Source organism: Sipha flava, unplaced genomic scaffold (genome assembly GCF_003268045.1).
Source record: "Sipha flava isolate LNK unplaced genomic scaffold, YSA_version1 130_pilon_pilon, whole genome shotgun sequence".
In the NCBI taxonomy this organism is placed as follows: Eukaryota; Metazoa; Arthropoda; class Insecta; order Hemiptera; family Aphididae; genus Sipha; species Sipha flava.
Genome location: NW_020271756.1, coordinates 1,909,131 through 1,936,353, shown reverse-complemented (window position 1 = coordinate 1,936,353; position 27,223 = coordinate 1,909,131). Strand labels below are relative to the sequence as shown.

General features: G+C 28.9%; 4 protein-coding genes across 4 annotated transcripts in view; 1 reads left to right on the top strand and 3 right to left on the bottom strand.

The window, feature by feature from the left end:
• Positions 1 to 177: 177 nt before the first annotated feature.
• Positions 178 to 4,215, bottom strand: LOC112694521 (pleiotropic regulator 1). Its single transcript, XM_025570017.1, has 9 exons — positions 4,079 to 4,215; positions 3,905 to 4,011; positions 3,689 to 3,843; positions 3,389 to 3,627; positions 2,981 to 3,325; positions 2,787 to 2,905; positions 2,510 to 2,711; positions 2,302 to 2,433; positions 178 to 344 (listed from the first exon to the last, which is right to left on the bottom strand). The coding sequence occupies exons 1-9, from the start codon at positions 4,118 to 4,120 to the stop codon at positions 285 to 287; spliced, it is 1,401 nt and encodes a 466-aa protein (XP_025425802.1). The 5' UTR covers positions 4,121 to 4,215; the 3' UTR covers positions 178 to 284.
• A 2,422-nt stretch (positions 4,216 to 6,637) lies between these two features.
• On the bottom strand, positions 6,638 to 11,562 carry LOC112694522 (tubulin alpha chain, testis-specific-like). The gene is made up of 4 exons (XM_025570018.1): positions 11,416 to 11,562; positions 8,024 to 8,240; positions 7,630 to 7,931; positions 6,638 to 7,568 (listed from the first exon to the last, which is right to left on the bottom strand). The coding sequence occupies exons 1-4, from the start codon at positions 11,416 to 11,418 to the stop codon at positions 6,741 to 6,743; spliced, it is 1,350 nt and encodes a 449-aa protein (XP_025425803.1). The 5' UTR covers positions 11,419 to 11,562; the 3' UTR covers positions 6,638 to 6,740.
• A 3,462-nt stretch (positions 11,563 to 15,024) lies between these two features.
• Positions 15,025 to 17,085, bottom strand: LOC112694471. Its single transcript, XM_025569935.1, has 3 exons — positions 17,037 to 17,085; positions 15,779 to 16,096; positions 15,025 to 15,297 (listed from the first exon to the last, which is right to left on the bottom strand). Exons 1-3 carry the CDS (start codon positions 17,083 to 17,085, stop codon positions 15,056 to 15,058), a joined length of 609 nt encoding a protein of 202 aa, XP_025425720.1. The 3' UTR covers positions 15,025 to 15,055.
• The window catches only part of LOC112694494 (myocyte-specific enhancer factor 2-like), a 90,193-nt gene continuing 79,468 nt past the window's right edge, over positions 16,499 to 27,223 (top strand). The window contains exon 1 of the mRNA XM_025569971.1: positions 16,499 to 17,229. The gene's annotated coding sequence lies outside the window, so the exon portion shown is untranslated. The remainder of the gene's footprint in view (positions 17,230 to 27,223) is intronic.

The following is a 27,223-nucleotide window of genomic DNA, read 5'->3' as shown; positions in this document are numbered from 1 at the left end:
TATATTTACTACTTTGTACTTTGGGCTTGTCCCATTTAAATAAATAAATAAATAAAATAAATCTAGGGAAAAATAGAGTTGGTAGAGTATTTTGATTATTAACATCAACAGCAAAATCAGTGTCTGAGATAGGCCATAGAAATAAAAATAGTTTATGATATAGTAAATAAATTGCAGTTTAATATAAAAAATTTAACTCTTAAAATTGTTTGACATGAACATTTAATCACAAAATTGTCATCTTTATTTATTAATCAAAATATCAATAAATAAATATAAAATTATTAATACTTCCTTCTTCGGATTATATCTGGCTTCCAATTAATCGGATGACTTTCTTCAGTCTATAACAAAAAAGTATACATTTTTAATACAAACAATTTTTTATGTAATTAATTATTTTATTGTTAAACAATAAACATATGCTTTATAGTAATAAATATTGTTATAAATGCTCTCTTCAAAGAGAAAACATTCTGCTGAAAATAGTAAAAAAAAAAAATTGCAGTTAAATATATATTTTGTTTATAAATATTACTCAATGATAAATCTAATAAACTGATTGAATATTATATTAGCAACAAGAATATAAATCATAAAATAAGAATTAATAATTTGCAACAATATCAAAACTCAACTAACCAGTTTTAAACATTCTAACAAATAATTTAAATAAAATTGCAAATTTCATTGTTAAAAGTATAAGTTTACTTTTTACACGTTGAATAATATACATAGTACATATTTTTAGAATACTATTTTACTTCTATAGTTCTAACAATTATTATGCAAAATTAATGTTTATAATATATAATACAGACAATTTGATAGATGTCCATAAAAAATGGAAATATTTGAGGATTGACATTATTCTAGATAAACAATACATTAAAATTTTTCTAATTTAGATAAAGTATTCAATCAAATATGGATAAGTAACAATAATTCTAAAAAGAATAATTACTATTTAGACGTATTTGATGTATGCAAATTATAAAAATTTAAATTTCAACTAATATTTTAACAGAAATTAAAAAAAACTAAATATAAATTCAAGTATTATAAGAAAATTTAAAAATAAACAAACTCAAGATTCAACTGAAAACTAGACTATGGTGAAGGATATAATTTTTCCCTTCCTAATTTACTTCACTGTATTTAAGATATAAAATGTATACATCTTATATGTAATTAACTATACATATAATTAGGGAACGGATTTATATGTAAATACATATTTTTATTAAAACGAGATATTTAAAATTTGATAAGAAATGTTCATGATTTAAATTATTCTTATTAATATGATGCTACTTTTATTTTACATTTTTCTACATATTTCACTAATTTGTAAATATTTTTAAACATTTTATTATTTCATCATTCATACGTCTTCTTTGTACAAAAATACAAGAAATTATTTCAAATTTAAATCCAGAACTTTTATCGCTATTAGAAAAGCTCAAAATATTATGCAAAATGAAACATTGAAAACTAATTTAATTTTCATCTCGGTGAATTTTAGTTTTATTGCACATACATTTACAAAATTAGAAACAAAAATATGTCCTTGAATGAAAGTATGCAAATTGTCGAATCAATGATTGCAAAATGAAAACTCGTAAACGGACCAATAGGAGAAGTAGTAAAAAAGAAAATTCATGTTTTTACAGAAAAAAATTTCAGGCCATATTGATTTTAAATCAATCAATGACATAGTGAGTGGCAGACACCCTTCTAAAAATTTGGAATTATTGCCTTCTAATATTATGCCCTTCAAATATGCTTAAATCAACCGACATAGGTTGATGTGGAATGATCATTTAAAAATATTTTCAGATCTAATAGGCGACATTTAATATTTGATAATTTAATAATTATAATTTTTTTTTTTTTTAATTTAATTTTTTTCCTACATATTTGGATGGTTTTAGTACATATTTTATAAATTATACTTACATATATATGTACATATTTATGTATTTTTATTACATATAAATCCGTTCCTTACATATAATATATAATAATCAATACATTTTTTAATAAAATTCTTCAATATCCATCAGAAGATAAATTTATACAATAGATATCATGCTAGTTTATTTAAATATTATTGCAGATAAATATCTATTGGTAGATAGAATATTTAACTAGTATATATCAATAACATCATAAATGTTATTGAAATTATACTTAATTTTGTAGTACAGATATTATTAAAACAAAATTAAATTTTGTGATAGATTTAAAAGTCAAACAAAACCTATGTTCTATCCAAGAAATACTCAGGAATATACTTACAGCAGTATCATCTTCACGGTAAAGTTTTATAGTTTTATCAGCTTCAGCTGTAATAAGTCGAGTACCACTGAGATCAAATGCCATAGCAAATACTCCAGCTTCGCTATCCATAGATCCAGGTTGTACAGGAGCCTAGTTTAAAAACATTTTATATTTTTTTAATCAATTACTAATGAAATTTAAGTAATAAAACATAAACATAATATACCTGCATTCTCTGGAAATTATAACCTGTTCTCCAATCCCAAGCATAAATTGAACCATTATTTGCTCCAGACATCAATACTCCATCAGAATTTACAGCCATACAGTTAACTATAGCATTATGACCTGTAAGATTTTGAACGAATTTTCCATCTGGGCATGTCCATTGTTTTAAATTATCTGGGCTTGCACTGGCAAACATATATCTAAACAATAAGTAGTAAAAATACATAAAGTAAATTATTGTCTATCACTTATAAAAGATTTGTTTTTTAACTAACACTTTAGGATGTAAGACAAGTGACCGTACACTCTTTTTGTGATTTGTAAGAGTAACTCTAGTCTTACCAGCAGCTAAATCCCATAACCGAATGGTACAATCATGAGATCCAGTTAAAACCTAAATGAAACAATACATTTACACTGAAATAGGTAAAGTAAATATTTAACAAATAATTCAGTTAAATTATTTTACTTGGGGTTCAAATTCTTGAGCGACAACACTGGCAACTGTATTTGTATGTCCAGTGAGGGTATGAACATTAGCTTTTGTACGCATATCCCATACTCGTGCTGTAGAATCTCGACCGGCAGTCAATAAAACATCAATTGTTGGATGTAATGAAAGACTATAAACTGCACTCAAATGTCCATGGTAATGTCTAACCACTTTGTTATGTTCCAAATCCCAACATTTTACTTGTCTATCTTCCCCACAACTGAATAAATATGGATGTCGAGGACTTACTTGTAAACCTCTTACTGTACTCACATGTCCAGTTAAAGAAAGTTTTAATTTTCCAGTGGCTAAATCCCAAATCTAAAAACATAAAATATAATGTTACATAGCAAGTTTAACTATATAATATATATTTAATATTACTTTAATAACTCGATCCGCAGCACCAGTAGCAAACCATTCATTACCCGGCTCAACAGTAACACATCGCACCCAACCCAAGTGCCCTGAAATAACTCTATATAGTTTCCACGGTGGATGCCATTTTGGCTTTGGCATTATATGATTAATAAGGCGATTAGCAGCAGCAATGTTTTGTGTACTAGGACTTGATAACACCATACTAGTCTCTGTATTTTTATTATTTTTTTCAGGATTGTCAGCTAAAAATAATAATTAATTTAGTCAATATTTTAAAAAATACCAAATATTAATTGTTCTAACTTATGGACAGTGGAAGATTATCTTTATACGTATCAACAGTATCAGATTTAGGAAGATTTGGTTGAGACTTCTTCATGTTTATCTTATTACGTTCTACTTTATCAAAGACTAGCCCATAACAGTCACGTGCCTTGACAAGTTTTTTAATCTTTTCCCTAAACAAATAATACATTATAAAACATTTAAATTTTAATTTAAATGTTCAAATTAACTAACGCTTCTTCGTCGATGGGTGGTAACATTCCTTGACAAGACAAAAACATATCATGAGTTCTTTTGAGCGATCTAAACACTAATGTATGCACGGAATGCCTTTGTACTTCCTAAAAGCATAACAAACCACAAAAAGTATATAATTAATTTGTACTTAAAATACTAGACAATATGTACCTCAGACAAACCCATTGCATTAGTCTGACTTCTCGTAGACATTTTTTTTATTGTTATTATTATAAATTATATTTAAATTCACATATTAAATCTAATTCAGTTATACTTTTACCGTGTTATTATTATGCCGATTTCTTCGGCGGCGCCGACGATCACTAAAGATAAACAATCATTAAAAACAATTTGACCAACTGTTAATGATAAGGTCACACTGTACATAAGATCAGTCTACTAGTTTCACTAGTTCCACTATTTTACATATTAATACTATTATATGCATAGTTTTATTTAAAATGATTTGACACATTTTAAAATCATGAAATCTGGAGACTTGAATAGTCACAGTAATTAATTATTATATATATATATATTCTAGCACATGCCGTATCAGTAACTCAAGTATATAATATAATAAATATGTTGAAAAGAAAACCAAATGTCCATATATTGTTATTTTTTATGAGGCATTTAATTTGTCGTAATAATCAACTAAATCTAATTTGTTTTCTTATTAATTTGCTATAGATTGTGGAATATTTTTTCAACCTCCAATGCTTTTAATTATTTAGACTATCTAGCTGAATTATCCGGCTTTGAACGAAATAGACGTAGCTAAAGTAAAAATAATTCTAAAAAGCCCAAAGTTGAATTTTGTTTATTTTCATATTTTTCGTTACTTATATTTTGAACAAGTAAACGAGTGCATGTAAATAGAAAATTAATAATATTGATGTTGACTCTAATAGATATTATTGATTACTTAAAGTAATGTAAAAATATGTTGGCCAAAATTAAATTGATTGTTATATGAAACAAATCAATAAAACGAAATTAGTTAATTATATTTTGCATAGTATATACACTAGTACGTTATTTCAATTTTGTTTAGTTTTCAGTGTTTGTCGATGAATTAATTTTATATTTTTTCGATATTTTACTCATTTAAACGTCAAAACAAAGAATTAATTACAAACATATAACAGTTAGATTAAAAAATAACGAACAAGCATCGACTTATGTCACTATTAAAGTCGTATATTAACAATTTTTTAGTTTACAGCTAAGTTTAACCATTAATTATTAATACCTAGTAATTTAATGTAATATGTACTTAGTAGTAACTATAAATAGAATAATTTAACAATATTTAATAAGTTAGAATAATTTAGTAATAGTTAACTGTAATTATATTAGTTAAAATAATTAATCAATAGTTAATTGCAGTTAATACAAGTTAGTTATATATTGATGATGAATCAAGTGTTATGAGTTCAGTAAAATAAATGATCACATAATAATTTAGTGTAAGACTGATTTAGAAGTAATTACCTATAGTTAGAATTATTTAGCAGTAGTTTACTGTAGTTAATAGGTATTAGTAGTATTTCAATCACAGAATTTAGTATGACGATGAGGGTAGAGGACCGTCAGTAATATTTCAGACTTAATAGTTTGCAAAATTATTTTTTAGCAGAATTAAAACTAAATGTTTGTTCAAAAATACTACAATATTGTTAGTTTAAAGCTAAGGCAGTGAGAAACCTTTCAAACATACGAATACATTAAGTACGGGTAAAAATACTTTTAAGAAGAAAATAATACTGTTATTACATAATTGACATTCTATACTCGAATATGAGTTTACGCGGATGTATAATATAATCGACCCGATCGTTTAATTTGAAAATGTGAGTGACGCAAAAACAAAAAGTATTATACTGCAACTGAAAGTAATAAATAAGTCCATAGTCGACAATGTTAGTATTGAAGAGATTAATTAAAATCAGGCCTCACCTAGAAAATGTTAGAACCTTTAAGTATAGATTCATTAAAAATGCTCGGCTTTACCCATTACATTATTAATATTAATATATTATTTCTATACTATTTTTCTTTATGAAATATTAATAAATCAAATAAAATAAAATTAACTGCTGTTATAGTCTACATTTTCAACTATCTTAATTTCTAAATACTTATAAATGTAATTTATTATGGCTGGAGTGTATAGAACATAATTTTATCCAAATTTATGTAGTTATTTGTTATGGCATGTATCAACGTGTTAAAATTCAAGTTCTTATTTTCTATGGCTGTTTATAAATTATATAAGAATAAATTAAATTTTTGTTTAATGTATTTTATAATACATTGTTAAGTAGTTATAAAAATGGAACTCACTGTATCGATGCATTAAGCGATCATGAATAGTTAAAGTTTAGAAAACAATATTTACCAACATATTGTAAACTTGGGTATGTATTTTTTTTTATCATGCTTATATACAATTGTGATGATTTATCAAATGAACAATTTGATAGTGATCTAATAAATAATTTCTAAGTTCATTTTCATGAAATATTTATAAAATTACATGGTAATTTATTTATCTAAAAAATTGCACAAAATTGAAGATGTGAAATGCAAATTAACTAGTGAGAAATGAGTTCTCAAAAGATATAATACAATCATTTACAACCAAGAAAATTATTAACTAGTACATAACTAAAATGGTAAAATATTATTTTCATTATATTTATATTTATGTATAATTTTTTTCTTTTATAAATAACCTAATGCCTTAATATAATTTACAGGAATAACATTCAATAAAATAGTAAAATTCATTAGATGATTGCAAAATCATTTCAGGTTAGAATTATTAAAGTTCTTCTCCACCTTCATCAAATTGCCCTTCAACAGAGTCCAAACCTACTTCTTCATAATCTTTTTCTAAAGCTGCTAAATCTTCTCTAGCTTCTGAAAATTCTCCTTCCTCCATTCCTTCACCAACATACCAATGGACAAATGCTCTTTTAGCATACATCAAGTCAAATTTATGATCCAAACGAGCCCATGCTTCAGCAATAGCTGTAGTATTTGATAACATACAAACAGCACGTTGTACTTTAGCTAAATCACCTCCGGGTACAACTGTTGGTGGCTGGTAATTTATGCCTACTTTAAACCCGGTTGGACACCAGTCTACAAATTGTATTGAACGTTTAGTCTTAATAGTAGCAATAGCAGCATTTACATCTTTAGGTACAACATCACCTCTATATAACATACAACAAGCCATGTATTTACCATGTCGAGGGTCACATTTCACCATTTGATTAGCTGGTTCGAAACAGGCATTGGTTATTTCACCAACAGACAATTGTTCATGGCAAGCTCTTTCAGCTGATATAACTGGCGCATATGTAACTAAAGGAAAATGTATTCGTGGGTATGGCACTAAGTTAGTTTGAAATTCAGTCAAGTCTACATTCAAGGCTCCATCAAATCGTAATGAAGCTGTGATAGATGATACAATTTGTCCAATAAGACGGTTTAAATTGGTATAAGAAGGGCGATCAATATTCAAGTTTCGGCGGCAAATGTCATATATTGCTTCATTATCTACCATGAAAGCACAATCAGAATGTTCGAGAGTAGTATGAGTAGTTAAAATAGAATTGTATGGTTCAACCACTGCTGTAGAAACCTATAACAATGATGTGAATTAAAAATAATAAAAAGTACATTTTTTCTATCAAATATTTTACTTGAGGTGCAGGATAAATGGCAAACTCAAGTTTACTTTTTTTCCCATAATCAACACTTAAACGTTCCATTAACAATGATGCAAAACCTGAACCAGTACCTCCACCAAATGAGTGGAATATTAAAAATCCTTGGAGACCCGTACATTGATCAGCAATCTTGCGAATACGATCCAATACAATATCAATAATTTCCTTGCCAATAGTATAATGACCTCGAGCATAATTATTGGCTGCATCTTCTTTACCCGTAATTAATTGTTCAGGATGAAAAAGTTGTCTGTATGTGCCTGTACGTACTTCATCTATATAAAATAAATAAAATTATTTACCTATTTGAGAAATATTAAATCAATTGTTTTATTATGTTTAATTAAAGACTAGTATTTTATCTTACCTACAACAGTAGGTTCCAAGTCAACAAAGACAGCTCTAGGGACATGTTTACCAGAACCAGTTTCACTAAAAAAGGTATTAAAACTGTCATCACCAGAGGTTTTTTCAGATGGCATTTGACCATCAGGTTGAATACCATGTTCCAAACAATACAGTTCCCAACAGGCATTACCAATTTGAACACCAGCTTGACCGACATGAACAGAAATACATTCACGCTGAAATTGAAAATTATTTGAATTTACATTAAATGTAAAGTTTTTATTTGTATTCTAAGTAAGTATACAATTTGTTTTGGAATGAGAATAACTTTTTGGAGTAACTTAAGCCATAAAATATTTAACAATCAATTGTTGAATTGAAAGTGATGACTTGGTAGGTACTACAAAATACAAATATTTTAAGTGTATTTTTATAAAAATATTGATATCTTCATTATTAATTTCTTTGATTAAAAATAAAAAAATATCAAAATCTATCATTTATGCCTTATGCATAAAAAAATTAACTAAAATAAATTCTTCTTATTTTTTTTTAAATAATTTTAATAAGAATACTTATATTGATTCTACATTTTTCTAAATCACATTATTATCGAGAATTTATAATACAGTTATTAAAAATAAAAATTTTACTACCAAAAATGACTATTGAATGTATAACTAAATAATTGTAAGTTAATATTTTTATTTAGAAAAAGTAATGAAAAAAAAAACCATATTTTGTGTATACATTTTTTAAAAGGCATCTAAATAATTTTCTATACAAGCTTGTTGCAAATACCCCCTCCCCCAAATAAATTTCATAATATTTACAAAAATTGTATTTTAAACACCTTTTCCCCATTTTAAACAATTGTGGAGCACACTTGATTGATGGTCAACAATAATTCAAAAGAATCATAGGTTAGGTTAAATGTAATTTTATAAATATAATGCATTATTTTTGTGTAGATTGTAAACGTTTTTAAAAAATATAGTTTTCGCAGGCTAATGCTGTGGTGGTGCACACTGCACAGTACTAGGATATTTATGTTATAAAATATAAAGTTGAAATATATTTAATTAATGCAGTAAATGTATACGAAAGCGCATAAAATTATGTGGAATTTGATGATGGCGACAATAATCAAAGATATTTTGTATTATATTTCGGTATTCCCAATATTAATATATTTAAACTAGTAACCAGCATTGCGCCTCTATGGTAATTACTCAATTGATAATCAGTAAGATATCACAATGGTCAATTTAATTTACTCGATTCCTTCGGGGAAGCATTCAGAATAATGTACTCGTAGACTGAAACGAACTATTCGATTTTAATCAATTGTGTAGTGTATAACTCCTTAGCGTAGTTTGGGTTTCAGCTTATAAAACTTATAAACCGCATGTTTATATGGTAAGTTGATTTTATGCTATGCCCCTCCCTCACCACCCCTATACTGTTTTTAAAATTTTACTTTAAACATACTAAGTCTTATGTATTTATTAATATATATTAAACTACCTAGTTTATAACACTATACAGTGGCGAATCTGAGGGGTCAGGGGGTCAGCTGACCCACAGTTAATATTTGTTGACAAAATTGGCATCTTGGAAATTTTTTTCTTTTGAGACCTTGATTTGAACTCTTGGACAGTTAGCCCATCGGAGTTACTTGAAAAATGAAGGCCATGTATATACAAAATTTAAAATTTTTCAATTCATAATTTATGAATATATGAACATAATGTTTAGTTCATATTTTTAACTTGATTTAATTATACATTTTTTTTTATAAACTAATTCAATTCTGCAATTTTTTTCATTTGCGAATTCGCCAATGACTGTGTACACAGCAACTAACGATGGTGCCACAATACGGAAATCATTGTCGTGAACTCAGTTTCAATAGTGTCTATAATCCGCGGATTATTCTCTCCGGCCCCTTCCGTCCAACAAGCCAAACCACTATGTGTTACCATTGAACCTGTCAGTTTCATTGAAACGGCAAATGTCGTCGAAATGACTAAAATAGTGTTTCCATCGAAATAACTATTCATAGGTATTATATTTTGTGGCCTTAAATTTATGATGATAAATATATAAAACGCTAAAACATATTTTCATTAAAAACAAAAATATTTCTATACATTTTTAAACAGTAATTATTTACAAGTAGCTGTTTTTTTTAAAGGCAGACGCAGTCCAAATTCTCCCCGGATAAGTCGCCCCTGATACTACATACATAATAAACATGGTAGGTATTAGAGATCAGCATGGGTCGGACTAGTCCGACCCGGCTCGACCTACACCGAGCTTGGTCCGGGCCAAGCCATAATTTAAATATTACGGGTTGGGTATATGTGGAACAGTAATATTTATTGGGCCGGGTCGGTCAAACCAAAACTAATTAATTTAATTTGTAGCATAATGTATTTTATATCTATAAATAATTTTATATTTAAATTTTAATAAAATTTAGCATATTTTTTTTTGTAATACATTTATTGTCTTTATGAAATGTTTTTGTCTGCTAAGTTGATACTGAAAGGAAATATAATTGATGTATATTTTTATTTACAAATGGGCATGGTTGGGTTGGACTTTGAAAAAAAATTAAAAAAGGGCCTAGTCGGACTAGACTTAAAAAAAATAAAATATGGACCGGGCCTGGACGACGACAATTTATAAGTTTAAATTTTGGGCCGGATCGGGCAGAAAAAAAACGGCCCGTGCTGATCTCTAGTAGGTATTAGTCACCAGTTATATGGACCGTAGCGCGGGGCGTGGCCATGGTCTTGCGGATTTACTGATTTGATTTGATTTTGATCGCGGATTTATTAATTCAACCCTAATGGTTAATGAATTTGGAAGAAAATCCACAAAATATTAAACTATAAAATACTAAATTAGTACAATTGAAAAAGTTTCTGTAAAAACATAACATTAGTATGTAAAAAAAATATTTTTCAATTTGTGAAGTGTATGCTGTGAATACACAGCATACGCCACTGGTAGAACTGTTAATCGTGCACAGAAACTCAAAGAATTTTCAGGTAATACACATTAACATTGTACTTGACGATATAAAATATGTATAATAACTTTAATAATAAAGTATAATATACAAATGTCAATTTCACAACACCATAATTTCCAAACTAATTATTTCCGCAAAAAAAAAAAAGAAATTGAAACGGTTTTAAAATCAGCGTTGAAAAACACATCCCATTTGAGATAAAAAAAAAATTAAATTCGTAAGGGGCGAGGTAAAGTGCCATTTGTTCCCAAATTATGTTCATCATGTAATAGTAAATCATAGTGATACGACTAAAAATCTGTATTGAATATATATTTAAAGCGCGTTATTTTATTTACAAACTCAGTAACTAGTAAAATATAACTTACCATATTGGTTGTTGAGTTCTATTCACGTTTGAAAATATTTAAAATTATTGAACAACAAGTGGATTGACGTGCACTGGTGAAGCAATGGAGTAAAATGTGCTTCGTAATTGAAACATGCAACTTCTGTAATCGTGTGTGCCCGTTTTCGTCCGGGCTGTCCAACCAAATACAAAAATAAGTGTTTTGTACACTCAACCCGTATTATGATAACGAATAATATAATTATCAAAAATATGGTTTAATCGAAAAATCACAATTTATTATTTGATGTCAGTTACACTGAAGTCAAAAGTATTTATACATACGGTGGCCAGACATCCCGTATTATACGGGAAAGTACCGTAAGTCTGTCCCGACATATGCTTCCGGGACGCTAAATTGTCCCGTTTTTAAAAATATGACTATTTTCATATCACAGAAAATATGCAAATAAATATTAAAAAATATAATCTTCATCCATCTGTATTAAACGTAAATTACGGTCTACGGAGTATGTATATCGTATATCAGTGTTTCCCAACTTCTTTTACCCGCGGAACCTTTGCAGGAGCTTGAACGTTTTGAGGAACCCCAATATTTTTTCTATAATATTAGTGCAGACATATGTTTTGTACACTTTAATAAGTGGGTTATCGGACACTTCCGGCACAAGAGTGTCATTAATATAAAAAAAAAACAAGACGGCTTTAACATTTTATTTTGTTTATTATTATTATAATATTATAAATTTATATATCAAAGCTTAAAATTTAATATTTGTCTCTCATTATCTCTAAGATAGATTCAACGAGAAGATTGGAATCTTTCCATAGTTTTTTTCATAACGGTTTTTAAATCTGAATTTATTCCTGAAAATTGGATTCGTAAGTCCGGAGCCGCGTTCAATTGATTTCGAAACTTATTCTTAGTCTTTGTATACCCCGAAAAGCTACAAACTACGCACCTCACATCGAGAAATGTGTCAATTCCAGTTCTATGTTGAGTTCTATATTCAAATCAAAATATTGCTAATTAATTTATACTTTCCCAAATTTCTCATGGAACCCATCGCCTAAGCTTACGGAACCCATAGGTTCCATGGAACACCAGTTGGAAAACACTGTCTTATATAATTATGCATTTGTAGAATAATGTTTTTGCTATTCTATTATGATTACTGATTTGTATGTATCGAATTCCATTATTGGAATATAAAATTATTATTGGTCTTCGTCGTAATGGATCATAGCCGCATAGAGACGATTACGATCACGACGTCGCGATCCACGATAAGACATAATATTATAGTACAATATGTGTATATTATTTGTATGCTTTATGTCGGTCTCGATCAAATGTCATTGGTATTGGTTGTGCTGTACGTATTTGAAATAACTCAATACAAACTGCTGCTGACATTTTGCATATTGACATTCAAGCGGTATAGGGAAAAATATTTCAACATTTTTCCATATATATATATACTGAACAGGGGCGTACCCAAAGGGATGGTTTTCGAGTCCGGATCCCCCATCAGGAGCGTATTTAGACTTACTTCTAGGGGGGACTCAAATTTTTTCTTAATTCAGGCTCAAAATTTACAAGTTAAATTTTTGGTAATATTTAAATCAGGTGAATCCTCAATATTTGTGGTTTTTTTTTTTTTTTTTTTAATCTGTTGCCGGATCCACTTAGAATCGAATTTTGTGTAGTTCTTTTTTATCACCTGTCTGTGTTTTGAAAGTTACGTTTGCGTTTTATTTGGTTTTTCACTAAGTATGGACACTAAATATCGATATAAAAAGATCCACATTAAAAAAATTTGATATGTGTATCTCACATATGATCGATTCCTTAAATACGGATTCAGGAGGGGCGATCGCCTCTTCGACCCCCCCCCCTAAAATACGTCCTCCCATTGAAATGTATACATACTCAATGGTTTAATTATAAATAGTATAATAATAGTATATAGTGTATTTTAATTTCTCATTATCTTCAATATACAAATTTATAGATTATATCAGTGCTTCCCAAACTTTTTCGACTCAAGGTGCCCTTTTTGATCTAAGGTTTTTCAGGGCACCCTTCTCTAAGTCATAGCATGACTAATCATCAAGAAAATGTTAGACCCGATAATATTTCATGACGGCGCGGCGCCCCTATACAAACATTGCGACACACACTTTGGGAACCTAAGGATTATATAATATACCTAATATGTATTAAGTTTATTATGCTATTAACTATACTATAGTTATTAACTGTAATTTTTTGGTATTGAATTAAACTGTAATTATACTCGTAATTAGAGAATAGATAAAATAAAAATTTTGGACTCTCCCCCTCGTAAAAATTCCTGGGTACGCCTCTAATAATGAGTATATAGTCAACTCACTAAAAGAGTTTTGTGATTTTATTAATATAGATGCTTAGATGAATAAGTGGAGTGACAAGAGAAGATATAATAAGATGGCGAAGGATCAGATTGGAAGGTTCGAATATCCGATAGAAATGGGTGTTTGACGGGATGGTTCTAGCATTGATTATGTCTTTAATAAAATCAATGGTTTTGGTGATCGTAAATCTGAAGAAGATTAGATAGCGCCACTTATTATAAAATAATATTTTATATTATTTGAAAATATTAGGTAAGTACTGAGTGAATTCGTAATATATTCAACAAATAATATTTTTTTTATATTTATATTTTATTTTTTTATATAATACGAGCAGGACGTTTTATTTTAATATTTGTGAGAACATATTTTAAATTCATAAGCAATGTGTTGTGTAATTATCTAAACAATAATGATTAAATAATAATTTTGAGTTATTGTTTCTATACTCAAATAGTCATACCACCCTTAAATTGAACTGGATTATGAAAGAAACATTTGAAAGTTGTTAGTAAAATATCCCTCAATTGTTGTATATTTTTTTCCAATGTTTCAACCCTTAGGTAATTGTAACTTGATCTGATCGCCTCATATTTCCTGAGGAATGAAGAAATAATTTATAAAAAGATAAGCTATTTTTTTTTTCAAATATCCTCTATTAATATTTATACTTTCTTTAAAAAATATTTTAGTTTTGAGTATCATGAGAATAATAGTAGTATTTGGACCATCTCAAGATTTATTCAGAAAACGCAGAATTAAAAAATAATTTATTAATTATAATCAAATTTGTAGTCAACTTAAAATGTATTGGAAAGGAGGAAATATTAAATTAACATATTAATTTTCCTTTCATAATAATTTTTCTTCAATTTACACTACCATTTTCCAGATATGATCTGAAAATATTATAATAAAAATTTTTATACTCCTTTACTAAATACAATAAAGATATTCAGTATTTACAATAGAAAATGCATTCCTATAAAAAAAAAATAAAACACTGTCTAGTTCTTACAATATGTGACATATTCTATTCAAAAAATTAAGTAAGCAACATTTTGGTAACAACATATGAACATTAAGTATTATTACTAAAATATAAATTAAATTCATCAACTGTTTTTATTTCAAGGAACAATTCACAAAAAAATTATATAATTTAATAATATTTCTTTGAATAAAATGTAATAACTACATGTATTTACTATTATATATAAACTATTGTAACAAGTATAGAAAAAAAATATTATTTAAATTTTTCATATTTCAAATTTTTTTTGTGTACTATTTTGTTTTAATTGTTCTTCATAAAGAAAGTCCATAAGTTCTTCATTTTCTTTCATTTGAGCCTTTCTTTTTAGTGGTTTTATCACATACCGTGATAGAATCATAGAGGCAAACCAGCCCAAACCAACAAATGCAAGAATTTTGCTAACATTACCTGTCAGGGGACCACCAGGTCGAACTGCTTGTGTGTTCTTAATGTTTGGATTCATTCTTCCTGAAAAATTAATAAGATCTATACATGAATTCAGGTAATCAATGATGGGAATAGAAAAATAAACATTGACAGAAATGGTAATGGTCCGATATCAGGATATCAGCTGGACAGTCAAGTCAACAATGAAATAAAATATCAACAAGTTGACAAATTAAATTATTTTTTTGCAGAATGAATGAACAAAAATTGGATACATTAATACAAGAAGTTTGAACATTTTAATCTAACAGGGTCCGAGATCAACTAAAACCATTAACACTAAATATATTGTTTTCGATTGGTTTGAATTACCTTATAACTCTGAACATTAATAACATTTTAATTAATCGACCGAAAATATGCGGTCATTAGCTCAAGCATGTTTATTGAAAATTCTTTTAACCAGAGCAGTACTCCGGTAGATGTTGCACAAACCGCCCCTTTGGCACGGACGTAGTTTAAAATGATATTATTACTATTATTATGTAGGTGATGAACGAACCTTGGTTTTTTCGAGACGTTCGGAATCCAACGATTCGAAAAATGGTTTCCAAACGTACACGCCTCCCACCACTCCAAAGAAGGACGCAAAGAGGATTTTCGACAAAGACAGATTTCGCCGTTTGGTAATGAACTTGCGAATCATATTTCGACTGTAACAGCGAGCCGACGGTATTATCAGGGGGAAAATGCGAAGGACACGCACGTTCACGGTACGCAATATCACGATATTGTTTCGGCGGACGAGGGAAGTGGTGGAGGGAATATCGGTGATAACGACATGATAGTCTTATGTTGGCAACGGCGGAATCGTTGTTAACTTCATGTCAGCATCGACGAATTTTATACAATGTGCGATGATAACGCGACATGGTCGACTATTATGGTCTATAATAGCGTTGTTGGCAATTTTTACGATGAGATTTTTGTTGTTTATATACGTTAGGCTCTGGCCAACTCGAAATCGTCGTGTTTTGTCATACGGACGGGGAAGAGTGACAACGAATAGGTAACGTGGGGAGGTGAGATTGCAAAAATCTTACACCTATATTTTTATCGCTCTTTGGCGAATACAATATAATTGTTAAGTGTAACGATTGGGGGGGGGGATATAATGTCCAGGATATCAGGAAATCTCGGACCGGTACGGGACGGTTCCCCTCTTACGTTGCACCGTATAATTATTGTTATTAATATTACTATTATTATTTACGTATTCAATAATCTGCGGTACCAGTAATAGCAGCAGCAGCAGCAGTAGCAGTAGTGATAGCAGCAGTGAGTTGTTGTTGTTGTTGTTGCTACCAAGTGCTCGTCTCGGATGAGATGTGTGACTCGAGACGCGGATGGTGGGGACGAAACAACAAAGTGTTATTTTTTATAATCTTACGCGCGCGGATAGGTAGGTAGGTGCCAGCGGTGGTCCGCTGGCAGTTTGATCGCAACCGTTCAAGGTCACCGGTTCGCCGAGTGGTTAAGGTTAAGCGTTTTACAACACACGGACATGATGTCATAGTGACATCACACGCCTCGCAACCAGTCGTGTTGTGTTCCGAACGCGCGCAACCGTGTGGTACGCGTACGACGCCGTCTTGTCCGAAGCGCACACAGACACCGCCACCACTACTACGCCCACGCGCGTTTCCGGCCGGATCCGAGTCGAGAGTTTTCCCTCCCTTTCCCGTTTTCCCCTGACCGCCGTCCGCCGCCCTTCCCTGCAGCACGTAGTTGTTGCAGCCGCAAGTTCAGGGCGCACTGACCACACAGGTAGGTCGTGGCCGCAGCACCAGCAGCTTCAGTGTCGCGCATCGTATGATAACACAATCGCGTGCCGGACAACACCTGTGGATCGTCGGTTCGGCGGAGTGCGCGCGTTGTCCGTCCCGCCCCGGGCCGAATTTCGGTGGCCGACTCGACGCTGGGACACTTACGCCGCAGTAGCTGGACATCACGGTAAGTCGTGTTCGTTTTCGCCGTTGCACTACTTACCGTCACACGTCGGTCCTACGTTATGATGTAACGTTGTTATTGTCGTTCGTCGGCCGTAATCGTTCCGACTGATTAGGACGGTCGTGAGTTGCGACACATACATATATTATAACGCATTGTTATACAGCATGGCAGCAGGCGAGCGCGCGCGATTAATCTTATCAGTGTTTTTATTGTTTTACCCGTACGATCCGTCGCCGGTCGCCCAAAGGGTCCGCCGGTCCGCAGCATACCACCGATCGGTTCGCAATGTTTTGGTGAACGGATGACAATCACTTTGAAGTACGGCGTATTTATCATAGGGTAAAGTTAGGCAGTGCCCCGGGACCCTTGGGATCCTTAAACATCATACTTAAAATAATTGACGGCGTAAATTCGAAAATCATACGTGATAGTTCCCAGTTACAATCAGTATTAATATAGAATTATAATTCACGCAATATTTAATACGCTCTTTATAGTATATTTAACCGGATTTCCTTTAATTATCTGTTAACTATTTTTTTCATTTATCGTTTCATAATAAGTATTCACTTAAAAAAAAAAAAATTATGACGCGTATGCTTTGAATTTTCGTATAAAGATAATATTAGTTAGAGAGCCTAGTACTAGTATTCTGGCGTTTTTTCCTACGCTTGCGGTGGTACACGGATTTCGTTATACTTTATTACATTTCATAACCTTCGTAATATTTACTTCAAGTAACGCCACTGTGTAATTTTATACGCAGGGACTGCGCATTCAAATTAATTTATTCCTTACCGGTAAAATGTGAAAAAAAATAAAGAAACGTATAAAGGAAATTAAATTGGGGAATAATTCAGCTCACTTTAATAAAATATCTTTTTCATCGGAAGCCAATTATTCATCTAGGTACAACTAAGTAAATACATCAATATTGCAAGTCACACACCGTAAACAATCGGTCTGCGGGTAACCACCGTTGAAAAAATCGTTTACATTCTTCGTCCGAGCGGACTTCACATCAGCTTGTTCTGTATACGTGTGTTACGTCTCCCTACATGCATCATCCACGTACACTAACTTCGCATGTTCAGAACAATTATAGTATATAGTTAGGTACAGTGACGCCAAAGTCCTAACAATTTCAACTTGTGATAACCTGACATGTATTGTAATAAATAGGCATTCGTATAGAGGGCATATTTTAAGTTCTTATTTATTAGTAAATATTGCAAACAATATAAAAAATTAATTAATTATATATTGGATATTATTGAAATTTTGGTTTGAAAAATATAGGTAATTATTTTTTTATATTTTTTAGTGTTAGTTCGATTGCATGATTTGCTAGGTATTTTAAAAGTAATAGGTCATTTTCAAAACTAGTAAGCATTGAATTATTTAAATTTTCTAGTGAAAGAATGTTTATTAATTTTGTTTGAACTGGTTTTATTTTTGAGATTGCTCTTTCATTATAGACTTGAGTACACGATAAGAAAATTCAGAGGAGAGGGTGCTGTAGCTCCCTCGTGCCTGTTGAGGAGTAAAACAAATCTAATAAGCCATCCACCCAATATGATTTATAAGTTATAATCTCTCTAATCATTATTATATCTTATTAGAACAACAAATGTACTATCCAAAAGATACAGCCACAACGGCGGTCATCGAAATCGCACACTTACCGTTCATAACCGCACATTTTACATCGTTCAATACCGCACATATTTATTCTATTATTAAAAAGGGAAACTTGAAAGGTCGGTAGTTCAAAACCATACACATTTGGTTAACAGTTCCTTTCTCTCTGCACACTTTGCATGTACAGTTCACGTTGCCGGTTTCGTATGAGTCACACACAAAATCTTTTTTTTTATCCTGGGACCTATTAGGGGTGATGTTACATAGCAAATCGGGGGATATTTTCGTTTTTAACTATCCGAGCGAGCGAGTGACCCCGCTCGGTCTCGAGGTGCACTCATGTTATTTTAGATAAATATATACGTAATTGATATATATATAAATGTGTGCGGTATTGAACGATTTAATTTGGCGAAAATATGTGGGATTAAGATATAAAAGTGTGTGGTTATGAACAACGCCCGGCCATAAAATTGGGAAGTAGGGTCCGGCGTCACTGGTAGGTTGATTCTCCAATACATTATCAGATAGTAGGTAGTTGAACCAGTGCTATGGACATATGTATTAGAAAATATAACTAGCTTATAGAATTAACTTTGCCTTTGATCCGTTTTTGTGTAAAACATTTTTTTTTAGGATAGGTAAATTTAATATTTTTTTATCACAGACATTTGAATGAACAGATTGACGTCACTATATTGTCCGTTTCACATGCAGAGGCGTATACAAGGGGGGATTTAGGAGTCAGATCCCCCCCCCATAGGTATTTTTAAATTGTATGAAATAGTGTTCTTAATGTAAGGAAATTATAAGGAAACAAAAAAATATTGCAATGATTTATTGTAAATTATTACTTTGACACATTCAATATATATATATTTTATTGTTTATTATTTAAATGTGCAAGTACTTAGGTTTAGAAATTTTCTTTCCATAATAATTTTTTTGCAACTGATCCCCCATACAAAAGTTATGTGTACGTCACTGTTCACAGGTTATAAGTGCAATTTTTCGATGGGCTATAAGTAAACCTCATACCACGTGACTATTAGGTTAGGTGTTAAGAAATACGAAATTGATGTCAAATCATTTACACGTAAAAGAAACTGTTTCTAACCCCCGCCGCCGAGTCTAGGTTTATTTACGAAGTAGTGCTTATAAAATTAACTATAGCGCACATATTATAATGTAGTAAAGTGTTCGTACACGCATTTGAAGTGCTCGAAATAATATTGTTTGTCAACGGTTTCAAAATATTTCAGATAAGAAAAGAACTGCTCAATGACATGTTCGGGTTGATTGGGTCGGAAGTTGGCAACCGGAGTTCGTGTTTTTAAATTTGAAAACATTGATATTCGGGCAATCACACTCGAAAAATGATTTCGAGCTAAGCTTGATTAATTTTGTTATCAAGGTTAACAAATATAAGACTACGTTTAAGTATTATTTTTCTCGGCGACTTTATAGTGTATGGTATATTTTTACCTATAGTTGAAATAGGTTAGAAATAATATTTTAGGAACCTTTTTAAAGGTTTCATTTTAATTCATAGTTGTTAAAAACTGGCGACCTTAAAGATTTATACTAAACTGATAACTTTTTTAAAATTCGTAAGCACCATATAATTTTTATGAAGTTATAAATTAATTACTGTAGTGTTAGAACTTAAATTGTCACGAAACTATGGGCGCCATTTGAGGTAACGCAGAGTATACATTAGCGGCCCTATTTTCCAAATATCATAATTGGCCTGCCTCAATTTCATGTTGGCGTCGATGCCTGATGAATCAGAATTAAAACGAATTAATTAATGCTTGAATTGGGCTTATTGATGACAGTGTAATCTAGATTACATAACAGCATATTAAATACGAAAAAAGTTGTTTGGTAATAATCTAAAAGAAGTACAAGTTCTATTGAGAGCATAGGGTTTTATTTTAATTTTGAAATTTCTTTTGCTATTTGCTATTTTCTTTTTGTAGATTTATTTTTCATCCCTAATAGTAAGGTAAGAAATAACTCCAACATAGCGTAATACCTACATTTCAATTTGTATTGTTATAATTATGGCCTGGTGGTAGAAAAATGTCGCCTGGTAAAATATTTGACAGTCGTATTTTAAAACTGCCCCTACACAAAACATTAAGCTAAGTTAAGCAAAGGAGGTACCGAAAAAAATATTCACGTATACTGTGAATATCAAGTGTTATAATGCCAATTATTTGAAATCCTTAGTTCTTAAATAGTAGGAAAAAATACAAATATTGTATAAGTTTTGTACCTACTTAGTACCTGCTATTTAACGTTATAAATTAAAATGTGAATTATTATTTCCTTTACTCCCATTTTAACGGTTTTTTTTATTGAAAAAATACTATTACAACAACTACATTTCAGTTTAAAATCAATTCTTTAACGATAGTTAATTTATATATAATTTAACACTAGAGTATAAAATTATATTAGAAGTTTATAGTTATTGCTCTTTTTGGCCTTATGTCATTGCTTTATGTTGGAGATGTACTCGGAACTCAGAAGGATGCAATCGACAGTAATTGTTAAAAAATCTCCTTACTGCTTGCCGTAGTTTTGTATAAATATATTTATTTATTTTTATTAATTGTTGCAAACATGGAAGGTAGGTATCTTTAAAAATGATACAATTAAGTATTGGGTAAAAAAGCTTTGATAACTCGTACAATAATTATGTTTCTGTTTAATGATAGCAGTAATACTTAATATATTATGAATCCCAAACTTTCATTATATTAATATTATAAATATTTAAAGTAAAACTTTCATAATGATAATTCTTAGCTACTTGTATGTCTGTTACAATGAAGTGTTAAAGAAGTTTTTAATTACATTCTTTAGAAAAATATATTTCCATTACTATCATAGTAAGTTAAATGTTACTATGATATAATATTTCCAGTATCTTGAACGAATAGTCCAATTAATATTAAATAGCTTAAATAACAACGTTTTTCTGATGAGTTATAATAGATTTTACGTCAGTATTTCATAATACAGGGACATCGATTTTGATCAAATTATTTTTGTTTTTATTACGAAATAAAATATTTTTAATTTTTATACACCTTATAAATTACAATATAATAATTATAATTATTATAATTATAATAATAATTATAATAATAATATAATATAATAATAATAATAATAATAATAATAATAATAATATAATATAATATTATAATTATTTACCTTGTAAATCAGTTTAAAACTCATTACACAGAAATATTATTTTTACATGCATGTTAAATGCTTAATCACAAAATTAAGAAAAACGTGCCCATTATATTAATGTTAACATGCATATAACGATTTACGAAATTTTATCTTATTTTTTTGTTTATGCATATTTTTGGTTATTATAATACATATCATTAATTATAATAATAATAGTTAATGATCCGAGTAGATTGTAGAACCCGCATAAAATAATTATTTTATCACTGAGAGTATCTTATAAATCGAATAAATACACTTTGAAATAAAGTATAAAATACTAAAATAACTGGGTAGTTAAAATAAAAATTTGAGTTCCTATTGTATTTTGTGCATCATAATATCGTCTAACCGTTCAAATGAAAGTATTAAAATTTTTTACGATGAATATGTTTATGATTGTTATGAACCCAAGTACTTAAAACTCTTTAGGTATTTAAAAAAATTTTACTCTAGAAACTTTGCTATTATGACTAATTAATCATGTTTTCGTAGAAACCTCAGGTTACTTGACACGTATACAGTAATTATTTGTCCGGATAGCGAAATTATCTTTTTTTTTTCCTTTTTTACTTATATCAACTAATACTGTGGACTGATGGATGATTCGGGGTGTATTAATGCGCTCGGGGGGCCCCCTATACACGGAATCGAACCGGTTGATCCGGTCTTCTCCTGTATGCAAATTGTAATACATGCGATGTATACTGATTTTTTGCGCGACTTCATATCATAACCAGACTCAATCTTAAAGGAATCCGTCACTCATGGACCGTTAAAATTATCATACCGAGGCCAATCCTTAATTTTGTTATTTTTTCTAGTACAACTTGAAGTAGTTTTAGTAGTTATATTTGTAGATATATAATAAGTTAAAACACATATTTGCAATATTACCAGAAAAATTGAATCGTAAGTATTAGTAATTATATTAATAAATTATTTAAATTATATGTCATTTGTTTATTGAAATTAAAAATACTTAATTTACAGTTATTATAATTTTCTAATAAATAAGTGCATTCAATAAATTCTTTAATCTTAAACAATTTTATACAAAATTAATAAAATATTATTCTTAATTATAAATAATAAATATAGAATAAAGTTCAAAAGTCAATTATTTTGAATTTGAGAAACCTTATTTATTTTTCATAGCAAATACTGATAGAATAAATGTGTTAAATATTAAATTTTAAATAATTGTTTACTCATGTGTATCACGTTTTACGTAAGTAAAGGAATTTTTTAAAATTAACTTTTGTAGTTCAATGTGAATTTTTTGTTTTATTACTTAAATCTGTTTAAGTAAAATAACATTTAAATAATTTTATAGGAAAATTTAACCATCACCGATCTTGAAATTAATCTGCTGTGATTCCATACTTCAAATTAAGTTATATAAAAACTAGTAGTTGGGCCATATCTTTTGGTTTTTATCGCTTTAAGTAAGATATCTTATGGTTAACCTTGCATTAAATTTTTAAACTATACTCATAAAATTACGTGTGAAATAAATATAAATATTTGCTGGACGAAATGTAACAATCTTTTCAAATTTTTTTTCAGTTGTTTTTAATTTTATTAATGAACATTCTCAAAAACGATAATAAATATTCATTTGATAGTATAATTTCATAAATATGAAAAATTATTAAACAATTCAGTCATAAACGGAAATTTGGTAAAATTAGTGGGGGGGGGGCTAAGCATTATTTGCTAATTATACATATAGGTACCCCTGTACACAATTATTTATTTCAACAAAGCCATTTACAAAGTTTGACAATTTTATATACTCAACAATTTAACTAAAAAAAAAAAAAAAATAAGGTGCCTTATCTTAAACATTTTTGGAGTAGGTATTTTAAACGGAAATTATTAATTAATTAAATTAAACAACCAATGTGCGTATTATTACATATTATTAATATTACATTAATTACGATCATTCCAAGTCATGCCAATAAGTTTGTAAAATCTTACGAATTTGATATAATTTTTATCACAGAATATTTTTTTTTAATTCAGTTATTAAAAATGTATTTTACAATTATAATAATTACTGTAGTTTTAGTCACTTATCAATTTTTAGAGCTAGGGGGGCTAAAACCTGTACTTTACATTTCTTGGGGGGGGGCTTAGTCCTCTCAAGCCTCCCTCGGTTTCCGCCTATGAATTCAGTTCTGTTGGAGTTTTATTTTCTGAATTACCACAAAATAATTGAAATCTAATTGTTGTCTTATTTTATTTATATAGTTTCATATTATTGCTTATAATTTAATTAAATAAATACTGATATTGGTCATTAATTCTAAAAAATAAAATAAAACAATATAAATAAGTAAATATGATTAGGGATTAATATAAATTGTAATGATGTTCGATGATTTTGTTTAGACGGTTAAGTAGCCATCCGATTCCACTCGATACATTTTTTGAATTATTTGTCGTTCTTAATCAGAAAATAAAGTGTTTTAACTTCTTTTTCAGTATGACATTGACATTAAGTCAAATAAGCTACTTTTAAAAGCAGATTGTTTATGTTTAGTAATTTTATGCATTATTATATGTCTATAATTTTTACTTTTTTAAACTTGGCCAGGTCCTTAATTTTCCATTTTTAGTTAATCAGTACATCTTCATTTTCCTTTATGAAAGCTATTTTATTTTGCTTATAGTTAATCGCTTTATATGCTTTATCTACTGTTCACAAATTTTATTTTTCGTAAACTTTTCTATAAGTTTCTTAGATTTTAATTCTAATATAACTAAGATTATAATGTTAAAGTACATTTAACACTAATAAACAATATTATCTGTCGTACATTGTTAGTAACATTACATAATTTTCATTTTGTTTTTTTTCTTTTAGTGGTTTTAGGTTATGGGTAAAGCGAGGAATAATTGAAAAATTATTATTTTCTTTTTTCTTAAAGTTGTTAGTTGATTTTCACAAAAAGTTTATGTTGCTAGTACATAGTATTTTATTAAATTGGATATTGGAAATATATTGTATTTATATTTAATTTTCCTACGACATTATTTTGATTATGTGCTAATTCTTCTACTCGGAATAAAATATATTAGTTATATATATTACGGGTAATGTTAACATATATATATATCATTCTATGCAAGATATAACTATTTACTAACATTCCTGTAGTAATTTATTAAAATAAGCGTTATATTCATCACATATTTAAGCATTAGAGTAGCATAATTTGCTGTATTAATTCCTATATTTAAATCGACAAATTTTAATTTTTGATTATTATACGGAATTATTGAAAACTTCAGAAAAATTTTCCTAATTTTAAGTATTTATCATAGTTTATAATTTATAAATCTAAACTGAAAATATAATAAAATAGTGGGCTTACAATTCGTCAAAATTAATATATTTTTATTTTTATTTATTTTTTTTTTTTTTTATTAATATATTTGTTTTTTAAATATTTTTTTGTTATGACCAAGAACTTAAACGGGCTTGAAATTTTGACTAATAAAAATTTTATTTAAATAACAATTTAACAGAGTGATACTTTTAATTATACTCTTAAAATGAAACTTACTTACTCTGAAATAATTTAAATCGTTGATCCACATTATTTTAACAAAAAAAATTATGAAAGTTAAAACGTGTTTGATTCCTTATAATGAGAATTCAAAATAGCCTAATCTAAAACTGAAATTCAAATAAGAGTAATTATTGTACCAGTCTGTCTTAACATTTTTCTATCAAACTTAAAATAAAAACATTTTTAAATACTTTTTCAACTATAAAATATCTTGTTACAGATATTTATAGCGGTACTAAAAAATTACGGTATGAAGGTAATTATATGGATCTTAACTAAGACTAAAAGTTAACATTTATTTAAATTCACTTAAATTTATTAATAATTTTTTTATTATTCAAAGAAGAATGTAATACAAAGTCTACGTGAGAAAAAATTGGACTTTACTATGAAAATTGTTATAATATTGTTTTTTTTTCTTTTTTAATTGATTGACCGTTTTCTATTTTTAAGTAATTTTGAAAGTAGTTATTTGAAATATACTAGGGGGCTGTTGTGGCTGATGCGATGACACCAAGAGATATGAATTGAAAAGTGTGAATGGAATGGATTTGGAAAGGTTTGGCACCGCCCCAAATTCGTTTGCCGTAATATCACTTAGTATTTTTATTTGAAGTTAGTTTCGATTTTAATATGTAGCGTTGTAAATGTAGGCTTCTTTTAAGTGCTTTGTGTTCGGCTTTTAAGTAAGAACTATAAGTTAATTCTTTGTCTTTTATTATTCTCAGGTATTTGATCTTGAAGTATTATGTGTTAGGTGCTCCTTGAAAATACAGGTTGTGGGGTATTATATACATTAGAATAAAAAAAATTGTTAAAATATTGATATTTTACTGATTGTATTTGTGAAATTTCATATGAATATATTTATTAAATAATTGGTTAGATTTTTCTTTAATTTATAAGTTACTCTACTGATGACTAAATTATACCTTTTATTATCATTCATAACTTTTGATACTATTAGTGTAAGATGAAACTAAGAAACTAAAGTGTTGCATGCCATTGAAAATAACCTTTATAAATTAAATGGTCAATAGGTCATGTTTTTAAAAACAATCTGGAGTATCGGTCTTAATAAAATTCGTATTTTATCTAAGTAGCAAGTTTATATACCTTTTAATCTCGCTAACGTATTGTTAATATTTTTTAATCTTATCATTGAATTAATAGTTGGTGAACAAAATGCATATTATCTACTGAATTTAGAATTGATATGTAATCGAAGAGTTATATACTATGAAATTTGTAATTTATACGAATTATTGTTATTTTACATGTGTTTTATACATGTTTGTGAAACTTCATCAGCATAAACGAACAAAGATAAGAATTATTTTTAAGTGTTTAGTTCATGTTCTAGTAAAAGGTTGTGAGCAGTACAAAAATTGATTAAAATGTGTAATTCACTCAATCATCCGAAAGAGAGATTTTAGTTAAATATTTATATGTATATTATTGCTCAATAAATTCCATTTAATTTCAGTACGTATTCGGTATAGACTATATGATATAAT